Below are 11,765 nucleotides of genomic sequence, written 5' to 3' on the forward strand. Positions count from 1 at the left end.
AGCCATGGATAATGAGATGAACCCTCTTCTTGATAATAACACCTGGGAGTTGATCAAGAAACCTCCAGGAGCCACGTTAGTCAGTTGTAAGTGGATTTTTAAGGTTAAGAAAGGAATCATATGAGTAATATTAAAGAGATACAAGACAAGGAATCGTATGAGGCAACCTAAAGGGTATGCAGAAAAAGGGAAAGGAAGATTAGTGTGCAAGATGAATAGTTTGTTATATTGCATGAAATAATCTCATCGTCAATGGAACATGAGATTCGACAAGTTCATGACACATATAGGTTTCACTAGGAGCCAATTCGACCACTATGTTTACTTAAGATTTCGACCTGGAAATCCACTTGTTATTTTGTTGCTTTATGTGGATGATATACTCATAACAAGCAACCGTTTTGAGAATGTAATAAAGGTGAAGGTTGAACTCAATAAGGAGTTTAACTTGAAGGATCTAGGAAGAAAGCAGTCGAGATTATGCTTATCCCAAGAGACATACCTGAAGAAGACACTCGACAAATTTGGTATGTCGAACTTAAGTCCTGTTGTAACACCGAAAAATCCTCGATTTAAGTTGAGTACGACTCAAAGTCCTATTACTGAAGTCTAAAGAGCCTATATGAATATAATTCCATATGCTAGTATAATAGGTTCTTTGATGTATGTCATGGTTTGTACGAGGCCAGATATAACATATGTAGTGAGCCTTGTAAGCATGTATAAGGAAAATCTTGGAAAGGCGCACTGACAAGCATTGAAGTGGATTCTAAGGTACATAAACGAGTCTCCGAGCAAAGTCCTGATTTATGGTGGAGCCTGTGGTGATGATAGCAAAGTAGAAATTGAAGGATTTATCGACTCTAATTATGCAGGTGGTATGAATTCTAGAAAATATATTTTTAGATATGTTTTGGAAAATGAAACTTCAGAAGGTTGTTGTTGAAGTCTGATCACATGTTAATGGAGAAGTCATGCATGCTGTAGTCAAAGTACGCTCAAATATATAGTAGTCGAAATTATATGTTTGTTACTATATCGAATTGGGTATGTTTATTTATCCCAATTGTTTAAGTTCACTTGTAACTTAAATTAGCTTAGTAGTCTATAAATAGAGTAGTTCTTGATCCCTTTTTCCCATTTATTGTTATTCACTTGTAATCTTTGAACCCTTATTGTCCAAATGAATAGTAAAACAGTTATAACTAATTCTAATTTTCTTCTTCTTCCCTCTTCTATCTCTTTTATGAAAACCTAATAGGTTTTCCTATGTTTGTTAAAAAAAAACTCCATATTTTTCATAATTTTGGTTTAAAAATATATATATATATATATATATATATATATATATATATATATATATATATATATATATATATATATATATATATATATATATATATATATATATATATGATTCAAAACTATAATATTATCTAATATATAATACAATTTTACAAAAATCTCAATAATCAAAAGAGAATCAAGAGTTTAAGATAGAGAGAGTTGAAGTGTAATTTTAGTTTAGAAGGGGTTAATTAAGTTACTTGGTAAATAAAAATAAAAGAAGAGAAAACAGACGAGTGGCACGTATGTAGGGGAAGTGAGCATAGCTGTCATACAAGAAAGAAATCAAGTGTCGATTTTCCATTGTAACAAACTCCATATACTTAACATAAACCTCTCCTTTTCAACAAGTCCATATACATAGCAAGTGAGTTTAGTTGGTTCCTATAGCTCAAACATGGAAGAAGACAAGGAAGAGGTGAAGACGATGGTCTCATCACAACCAGAAACAGATATCCAACTCACCAATGTTGATGTGAAACAGTACTCTTCTCCAAATGACTTAGAGACCTTCTACGTCAAACTCACTGACTTGTTGGACTCTTCTGGATACAATCTCATGTAACTCATTTCTTTATTCTGCTTCTCATTTTCTGTTTTACCCTTTTTTTTTATCTTCATTTGCATGTGTTTGTGGAGGGTTATTTTCGGTATTTGTTATTGTTGGGCTTGGTTGCTCAAAAATTGCATGCATTCAAAGTTTAGTATTTTTTTTAAATGAAATGTTTTGATTCTATTTCCCAGTTTGAATGTCCGAAAAACTTGCTTAGACTTGTACCTGTTTTACATGGAAGTCACCAAAAGAGGAGGTTATCACCAGGTACTTGTCTGGTTTTATCTATCTAACCATATGTTAATTTCTCAGTAACGCATGTGTATATATTATATGAAAATTTGTCTCTTTATGTTTCCAGGTTCGTAAGGAAAAGAAATGGGGTGAAATTGTTTCAGCACTGAAACTGGAAGGAAACAATGCAAGGCTATGTACTCAAGTTCAAAAGCTCTATGGAAAGCTTCTATACAAATTTGAGAAACTTTACTTCTACAGGTTTCCTGCGTCTCAAACTGCATCTGGCAGCACCAAAGGTTAATCTAACACACTCATTTGTGGTTGTGTCATTGTATGATATTTTTGTTGCATTTTGGTACTAACTTGAATATGTGTAGTTTAACCTTGAATACTACTTTATTTTATCAACACTGTCAATTTTTGTAAGGTTCAGCTAAAAGGAAGCAGGGATCAACATCAAGTTTATCCCAATTAGTGGATGATGGAGATTATCCGACAGCGGCAGAGATATCCAAGGACTGCCCTATCAATGTGACAGGTTATAACAATGTTAATGAGAGGAAAACTTATTTCATTGATTGAATAAAAATGATCACACTCAAGTGTTTGTATTTGGTAACTGAATTTACTAAGCTTCCAACACATGTTTGTTACTTATGCAGCAATACCTGAAGTGCAACTACAGACACCATCAAAGGACAAAGAAAAGAAGAAAAAGCGAGGTTGTCCAACGGGACGAAGTGGATATCAAATTTTCCTCAAGCAGGAATGTGCGCGATTAAAAGCTTCTGGTCAGGACATAGATGGCAAGCATATCCTGCGCGTGGCGGTGGAAGAATGGAATAAGTTGTCAGACATTGATAAACAGGTACAATAGATGAAATTGTTTTTGCTAGGAATTTTCCACTTCTAAGTTCTAAATACTTTTTCATGTAGCCATATGTGGAGGAAAGCAAGAAGATGAAGGAACAAAAGAAGGAAGCAATGATGACTGAAAATAATAAACAGAAGAGCACTCTAGATCTTAACAAGGATGAAAAGAAGGCTAATCTGTGTTGTGGTGACTACTACTGTGTAACTTTGCAACCTCAAGCAAATAACCCTCTTGTCAACAATGCAGCAGTGGATTTGGCTTATAAAATGACAGAAAAAACATCCAAAGATCCCTTCTTCCCATTTGATCTGGATGCTTATCGTTCCGTAGATTTGCTAACCGGGTTAGCAATCGGAGAACCCAAATAACTGTACTAGTTACTGGGCAAGTCTTTTTTGGTTTTTGAGGCAATGCTAAGCTATTGCCTGTGGCTGTGCATCAAGTAGTTTTCCCTTTTTGTGACTCAAACCAAGCTAAGCTGCTGTGTATTTATAGTTTTGAAACAGCAGCAACCAAGTTTGATGAATAGACATCAATGTTTGCACTAGTGAAGTATGTATATATAAACCTTATATATAACTTATGGAGGCTTGTCTTGTAATGCTAAACTTTGTTGGCTTGGTTAACCTTTATGACTGTAACTGAAAAACATATTGTGAGATGAACCTGTTATGTTATTCTAGAAAATAATACTAATAAGAAAAAGTAACTTAATTAGACAAAAAAAAATAGAGCAGAGGAGATGCATCAGTAATAAAGCAAGTGTAGCAAAATTTGTAGAATCAGCCTAATATCCAAAAAAAACTTGTTATGTTTACTAGTAGAATGGATGCAAAAGTTTGAACACTTAAAAATCCAAAAGCTTGAGAATCTAGATACCACTTGTTAGATCTATACACGCACATAAAAGAAAAAGAAAGAAAGCAAAATTTATTTGTCTGCATTGCATTTCACACTCACCTGTTCTTGTGTACATATTCACTGGTTGCCGGTTGGACTCAAAGAGCTGGACTTAAAGAGCCTTAGGCGTTATAATTTAAATTTAACCAACTTAGTTAGTCACTCGTATAAGGAATAACTTAAATAACACCTTCTAGATTAAAATTACAATTCCACACTCTTTATCTTTTAATTCTTTTTTTATTTAGAATTTTGGAGAGTTGTGATATTTATTAGATAATATTATAGTATTGAATAATATTTGAGAATATCTCATTACACCCACGCACCATTACACCCACGCACATGACGAAATTTTAAATATGCCCTCTGCTTCTGTAGATGTACATTCGGAAACACATTTTTTTAGCAAAGAGTTGAATTTTTCTGTAGGTGTATTTAGGTAAGTATTTTAAACTAGTGAACGTTGGGGAAAATGAAAAATTAATTCAGTTCAGGAAATATTCCGTAGGTACACCTACGAATGGCTTAGCGTCAATATGTTTCGTAGATGCACTTACAGAAGTATCTGATATATTTTGTAGGAATGACAAGCAGACCCAAACCCGCGGGGTCCACCCACACCCGAACCCGAGTTGACTGGGTTTGGGTTCGGGTTCGGGTGCCACCCGATGTTCTGGGTGCGGGTTTGGGTAATGTAAAACCCGCACCCGAAATTGTAGAAAAAAATGTATTTTATTTATTTTGCTGTGGTGGGTTTGGGTGAAAAAACCCGAACCCAACGGGCGTGGGTGTTATTTTGCCACCCGAACAACATTTGGGTTTTGTAACATCCCGATTTTATTAATATTTTTATTAATTATATTGGTAATTATACTATTTGGTATTTTTAATAATTATTTATTTGGTTATTATGTGATATAATAATTATTTGAAATATTTAATTGTATGCGTGTTTGTGTTATTTGGGTTAATTAAGTTGTACGAGAGATATAGTTAATTGAGCCTTAGGAGTTAGGAGTAGAAACATAATAGATGGATTATGCGTTAAGCCCATTAAGAGAAAAGAGATAGTAAGAGTAGAAAATTAGGGTTTTAGAGCTGGAGTCTCATAACTTACTTTTGGGGAGAAAGGAAAAATAGAAAAGAGAAGAGAAAGAAGGGAGGAGCACTTGAGAGAAGAAGAAAATTATGGAGGAAGCCTTAATTTTCGCAGCAAGTTTCAGCATAGAGTCACCTTGGCAAATCAGACATATCTCTCAATCCAACCGTTGGATCGTTATGGTACTTGGACACAACGTTCCTGACTCATAGAGGTAAGTTCTGACCAGAGCGATTTTGATTTTGAGGGTTTTAAGTTTGTCTGATAACCTGATTCCCGAACTGGTGTTTAGGTGTGTCTCCAATTGATGTTAGAAAGGATTTCTTTTGGAGAAAAGCTTAGAGCTATGGTGAAAGAGTCCATATTTACCAATGTAAGGGTGGGGTTCGAATTATATAACCAGGAATGTGATGATTGTATGTAGGATTAAGGTGTATGAATTTTTCCATGGATTATTTGTTGTGATTCTGTCGTGTTGATTCGATGAAATTAGTTGTTGTTGTGGTGATAATTGTTGTTGTTTTATGCGAAGTTGAAGGATGTTTCAGTGACGATGTATACCTCTATTTATTGGTATAACGACGATATAGGCTTAAGCCTTTGTGACGATGATGTTGTTTGTTGTGTGTGTTTGTTGCATTCATATACATATGCATTTTTGGCGACGGCCTGGATTGGCAAATTAGTGACGAAGGCTTATGCCTTGATGCCTCTGTTAACTAGCAATTGGCGATGGGGGATGAAGCCCTAGGTACCACATGCATGTGCAATTGTAGAGTCTCATTATATATGGCATGAGTGTGATTTAATTGTGACGTGATGTGACTTGAGTTATTGTTGAATATGACGATGTGAAGTGAATTGTGATAATGTGAAGTTGTAATTATAAGTTGTTATGCTAATGACTTGTTGTGACAGGTACCGTCTGGAAGATGAAAAATAGTTGTTATAACTATTATTATAATGTTGTTGATTTTGTTATTATAACTGTACAGTTTTAAATTGTTGTTATAGCTGTCGTCTGAAAGTTGTAAAGTGATAATTTTGTATGATTTAATTCTAACATATTTATTATCATACTTTTGTTTATATTTTTCGATATCTCACCCCTTCTGAATGATGTTTCCCTTACCGTGGGAAACAGACAGGTACTCAAGATAGCGGTGGAAGTTTTGAAGTGATTTTATGAAGTCTTTAGTTGCTGTTATTCGAGTTGGTGTCTTGCTCTGATACGTAGCACTCGGGGGGGTAAAACGATTGTTTTAATTATTAATTCTTTTGCTGAACTTTTATATGGTTTTGGTTTAAATTGTAACTTAAAGTTACTGTGCAATGATGCTACGACTTGAATTGAATATTTATGAAGTTTGTTGATTCCGCTGCGAGTTAATTATTGAATTTAAGCAAAGTGATTTTTATTAATGATTTGATTATCGTTTTAAATTTCTGGGCTATGTATCTATGTGAAGGCAAATAAGCCGTAACTGTTTTTGAAATGACGAATATGTGATACCTCAAATGAACTTGTTTGGAATTTATACTCTGATTTTCTGTATAATTTATCGGGTAGATTTGGGGTGTTACATTAGTGGTATCAGAGCAGGTCGGTTGGTCCGGCCAGAGTCGTCTAATTGTTGTTTATCCCTTAGTAGTGGTAGTGGGAATCGATTGAACATGTACTTGAACCCCAGGGTACAGGGTTCGATTCCCACGAAAGGCAAAAACTCTATTAGTGAGGGGGGTAGAGAAGATCATGAGGTGACAGTGCCGGGAACGCCGAAGGTTCGGGCTGTTACATAAAAAAGGCTCCTTTTTAATATAACACCCTGGATTTCCGCTTACCCCGCGGGACTTCCGGCCTACCAAGCATGTCACCAGCTTAATCAATACTCCCCCTAGGTCCGCTTACCGGCTGCCCAGGAAATATTATTTTTGCCTCCCGCAGGAATCGAACCACGTACCTAGGGGTTAAGTATGTATTCATAGCAATTCCTGCTACCACTTGAATTGCTATTAGCTCAAGTGGTAGCAGGAATTGCTATGAATACGTACTTAACCCCTAGGTACGTGGTTCGATTCCCGCGGGAGGCAAAAACAATATTTCCTGGGCAGCCGGTAAGCGGACCTAGGGGGAGTATTGATTAAGCTGGTGACATGCTTGGTAGGCCGGAAGCCCCGCGGGGTAAGCGGAAATCCAGGGTGTTACAGGTTTGGGTTCGGATTCGAGTGCCAATTTCGGGTGCGGGTTTGGGTAGTGTGAAACTCGCACCCGACTCGACCCGTTGTCATATCTAATATTTTGAACCAGCATGATCACTCCCCCATTTTTACATTTCTTCTCCAACACTCACCTCTCCATAACCTAAAAACCCTACATCATCAATATCATTTTTCACTCCAAAACTCCAACTTTTTGGTGCAACAAATCAAAGGGGGCAAGAGAAGATTGAATTTCAGGTAAATAATCATCTTTGTCCATTGCATTGCTCATATTATGCATCAATTTTCTGCCAAAAAAATGTAACGCTGCTTTCGTAGGTACATCTATGGAACGTGTTGAAGATGAACATGTTTTGAATGTGCATCTACGGAACGTATCTGTGCTGTTTTTTACAGCAGTCTTGTGATTCTGTGTTATTTGTGTTATTGTTTACAAATAGGTATGATGCACCCCGATAACATATCAAGAGAATTAGTTGCTTCAGTTGATGTCTCACCAGAGGTTGAAGAGGTAGTCGTAAAGGCAGTCGGTGGCGACTTTAATAACAAGAAAGAGTTTAATGATTGTGATAGCATGCTCACATGGATTCGTAGGAATGCAACTAACCTTGGTTTTGGTGCGGTAATAGGAAGATCGGATAATGGTACGGCAAGAAGAAACTCGTTCGTAACAATATTGTATGAAAGAAGCGGGAAATACCATCCTCCTCCAAGGAGGTTTAAAAGAGATGACAAGGGTACTAGAAAATGCGAGGGTCCATTTAAAATTCGTGGTTACATGTTAACTAGCAATAATTTAGTGTTATTTGTGGCTTGAATAACCATGACTTGTGTGTAAAATTACAAGGTCATCCTAGTGTATGCCGACTCAATCCGGAAGAGAAGACATGTATTAGTGACATGTCTTTGAATCTTGTCCAATCGAAAAATATACTTGCCACGTTGAAATAGAAGGAACTCGACAACGTATCAAATATAAGGCATGTGTATAACATTTGATACCGTAATAATAAGGCGGTTAGGGGAGATAGAAGTGAGATTGTCAAATATGCTTGGATCTCAACCCCAAAAGCTAGCTCAAAAGGTGAGGTTGTCCTCACATATTTATACACCAAACAGTACGGGAACCTAAGCAATGTGGGACTTCAAACAAACTCACAAATACCAACTTCAACACCCACCCTCACGCCTAACGTGGGCATGGGCCAAACGCCCACATTGCAGTCCTTAACCCGGCTTTGATACCATGTTAAATATGCTTGGATCTCAATCCCAAAAGCTAGCTCTAGAGGTGAGGTTTCCCTCACATATTTATACACCCAACAGTCCGGGAACCTTAGCAATGTGGGACTTCAAACAAACTCTAACAAACACAAATACCAACTTCAACACCCACCCTCACGCTTAGCGTGTAGGCCTGGGTCAAATGCCCACATTGCAGTCCTTAACCCGGCTCTGATACCATGTTAAATATGCTTGGATCTCAACCCCAAAAGCTAGCTCAAGAGGTGAGGTTGTCCTCACATATTTATACACCCAACAGTCCAAAAACCTAAGCAATGTGGGACTTCAAACAAACTCACAAATACCAACTTCAACACCCACTCTCACGCCTAGCGTGGGCATGGGCCAAACGCCCACATTGCAGTCCTTAACCAGGCTCTGATACCATGTTAAATATGCTTGGATCTCAATCCCAAAAGCTAGCTCTAGAGGTGAGGTTGTCCTCACATATTTATACACCTAACAGTCCGGGAACCTTAGCAACGTGGGACTTCAAACAAACTCTAACAAACACAAATACCAACTTCAACAAGATGCAACAACTGTTTAAATTGTTGGATGATAACAAATATAAGACAACTCTATAACATCTGATACCACAATAATAAGGCGGTTAGGGGAGATAGAAGTGATATGCAACGACTGTTGAAATTTTTGGATGCTAACAAATACATGTCGCGGTACAGAACCTGCGACAATGAGGTTACGATCCTAGATATTTTTTGGACCCATCAATATTCGATAAAGTTGTTCAGCACGTTCCCGACAATACTCCTTCTCGATTCTAACTACAATACCAACAAGTATAGACTTTCATTATTTGAGATGGTGGGTGTTACATCCACCGAGAAGACATACGCTATTAGTTTATCTTATTTGGAGTATGAAAAAAAGGATAATTTTAGGTGGGCAATAGAGGTGTTTCGGTCACTTTTGAAGGAACAAGTCGAGATGCCTAAGACGATTGTTATAGACCGTGATACCGCATTGATGAATACAGTGACAAAGGTATTTTCTTCTTCTAATTCATTACTTTGTCGATATCACATAACATGTAATGTGAGAAGTAAAGTTAAACTCGCGGTAGGGACGAAACAAGTAAAGACCGAAGGTGGAGAATCAGTGGAGTCTAGTGTGATTGTTGAATAAATAATGGATGCATGGAGTCGTATTATAAATTCTTCGACAAAAGAATTATATTCCGATTTCGTCATTCAATTTCTGAAAGTCTGTGAAAAGTATCCTAATTTATTGAAATATGTTGAAAGCACCATTCTTGATAAGGTGAAGGAGAAGTTTGTGTGTGCGTGGACTAATAATGTCCGACACCTTGGGAATACAACCACAAAGAGAGTTGAGTCAGCACATGCTAGTTTAAAAAATTGGTTGGCTAATAGCAATGGTGACTTGTGTTGAGATTGGGACACCGTCAATCTCATGATTAAAAACCAACACAATGAAATACAAACCATATTTGGTCGGAGCATTACGGTGTTGGAACATCGATTTAGGGACAACATTCTTTATTCTTAATTGATCGTTAATATGTCTCAGGCCGGGTTGAACTATATTTTTCACGAGGCCAAACGAGGTGAAACTGTCGGTTCCGATATCGTAAAGTGTGATTTCATTATTACTAGAATGTATGGTCTCCCGTGTGATTGTGTTATTGCTAAAAAGGTAAAACTAGGCGAGCCTATAAGAATGGACGAAGTTATCCCTCATTGGAAAAGACTTAGTTTTGATGATGATGGTTGCATCGAAGGAGAAAAATCGAATATCTCTATTACTTCCGAATTGGAAGCGATAAAAGAGAGGTTTACGAAGGTCAGTGACAACCTGAAATTACACATCGAAGAACAATTGCGGAAGATTGGATATCCCAAAACAATCGACATGAAACTGCCTTCTCAACCGGTTAAGACAAAGGGTGCTCCGAAGAAATTGAAGCCTACACCAAATGACAACTCGACTACACGGGCTCCTTCATATAGTGAGCACGTCAATAAACTTTTTCCCGACTCACCGACTCCAAAATCTCCAAAATCTCAAACAAGTTCAAACAAGGGAGCTCGTATAAGCAAACCACCTCCGACACCTATTCCGCCGAAAATTCCAGTCACCGAAGAGATGCCTATACCGCCAAAAATTCCATTCATCAACGAGATGTCGGTTTTTATGCTTCCTTATATTGAGCGGATCATCAATGTTGCGGGGGACGTTAATTGCGGTTACCGTACCGTCTCGGCATTGCTTGGTAATGGAGAGGATAGCCATACGTTTTTACGTCATCAACTTATCAAAGAGTTTAAGACGCATAAAGAATCATACACACGGTTATATGGAGAGGAAGTTAAATTTGAAGCGATTAACGAAGCTCTTGTTCCTTGGTTGGGTGCTTACGCATCGGTATCAAAATGGATGAGATTCCAAGAAATGGGACATCTTACTAATTAAATGCGCGTATGATAGGGTGTGCATTGACTTGATGCATTATGGTTTTTTGAAAACCTTTTTCCCGCTCCGCACTGCACCGCCTACAAATCCAAATGATCGCATCATGTGTATTAGATGGCTTTCAAAAACGAGTCACTTTGTGCAAGCTTACTTGAAATTGGGATGCCCCATACCACCTACGTCGCCGGAATGAGCGCTTCATCATTCTGAAGATGCCGAGACGTGGCCGGATCTTTTTGTTGATAGGATGCAAGAATTTGAAAGATTAAACAACATCGAGAAGGAAACGAATAAGGAAAAGTTAAAATTGAAACCACCAATAGATTTAGCCGATAATAGTTCTTTTGATGTGTTTTGTAATTTCAAAGTGTAATGTCCGCATTCTTAAACATTGCAATATAATCATTTTTTTGTCAATTATAAATTCTTATGGAAGGTTTAGTTTGATGTTTATGTTTTTTTTTAAATTTTGGACTACATTATAATTCTGTTACGCTAAATAAACTAACAGGAAAATTTTCGTAGATGTATCTACGAAAGGATCAAAATTTGCAAATTATGGGTATTTTCCGTAGATATACCCACAGAACCAAAATATTTGTGTTCCTTCTGTGGATATACCTACGTTCTGGGTGGTCCATATTCACTTACGTTTTCTATAAATTTGGGGTTTCTAATATTGTATTTCACACAAACACAAAAATGTCTCAATTTGAGTACAACGTCCATTGGTATGTCGCAAGTGTCTCCTACTCCGAAGTTAGAACAACGGACGGACGTTCAAACTCAAC

General features: G+C 37.2%; 2 protein-coding genes across 2 annotated transcripts; both read left to right on the plus strand.

The window, feature by feature from the left end:
• Nucleotides 1–1,720: 1,720 nt before the first annotated feature.
• Nucleotides 1,721–3,646, plus strand: LOC131615837 (high mobility group B protein 10-like). Its single transcript, XM_058887005.1, has 6 exons — nt 1,721–1,908; nt 2,092–2,167; nt 2,262–2,433; nt 2,571–2,675; nt 2,800–3,005; nt 3,074–3,646. The coding sequence occupies exons 1-6, from the start codon at nt 1,745–1,747 to the stop codon at nt 3,377–3,379; spliced, it is 1,029 nt and encodes a 342-aa protein (XP_058742988.1). The 5' UTR covers nt 1,721–1,744; the 3' UTR covers nt 3,380–3,646.
• A 5,696-nt stretch (nt 3,647–9,342) lies between these two features.
• LOC131653062 (uncharacterized) lies at nt 9,343–10,974 on the plus strand. The gene is made up of 2 exons (XM_058923103.1): nt 9,343–9,525; nt 10,072–10,974. The coding sequence occupies exons 1-2, from the start codon at nt 9,343–9,345 to the stop codon at nt 10,972–10,974; spliced, it is 1,086 nt and encodes a 361-aa protein (XP_058779086.1).
• Nucleotides 10,975–11,765: the final 791 nt, after the last annotated feature.

The sequence above is a fragment of the Vicia villosa genome, linkage group LG1 (assembly GCF_029867415.1).
Source record: "Vicia villosa cultivar HV-30 ecotype Madison, WI linkage group LG1, Vvil1.0, whole genome shotgun sequence".
Classification (NCBI taxonomy): domain Eukaryota; kingdom Viridiplantae; phylum Streptophyta; class Magnoliopsida; order Fabales; family Fabaceae; genus Vicia; species Vicia villosa.

Bases quoted from the DNA above. Each gene is read 5' to 3' on its own strand.
- LOC131615837 (XM_058887005.1), top strand. From the start codon at position 1,745: ATGGAAGAAGACAAGGAAGAGGTGAAGACGATGGTCTCATCACAACCA. The intron at 2,168-2,261 runs GTACTTGTCTGG...TTATGTTTCCAG, and splicing joins AAAGAGGAGGTTATCACCAG to GTTCGTAAGGAAAAGAAATG. The intron at 2,676-2,799 runs GTTATAACAATG...TTACTTATGCAG, and splicing joins CTGCCCTATCAATGTGACAG to CAATACCTGAAGTGCAACTA.
- LOC131653062 (XM_058923103.1), top strand. From the start codon at position 9,343: ATGGTGGGTGTTACATCCACCGAGAAGACATACGCTATTAGTTTATCT. The intron at 9,526-10,071 runs GTATTTTCTTCT...AATATGTCTCAG, and splicing joins TGATGAATACAGTGACAAAG to GCCGGGTTGAACTATATTTT.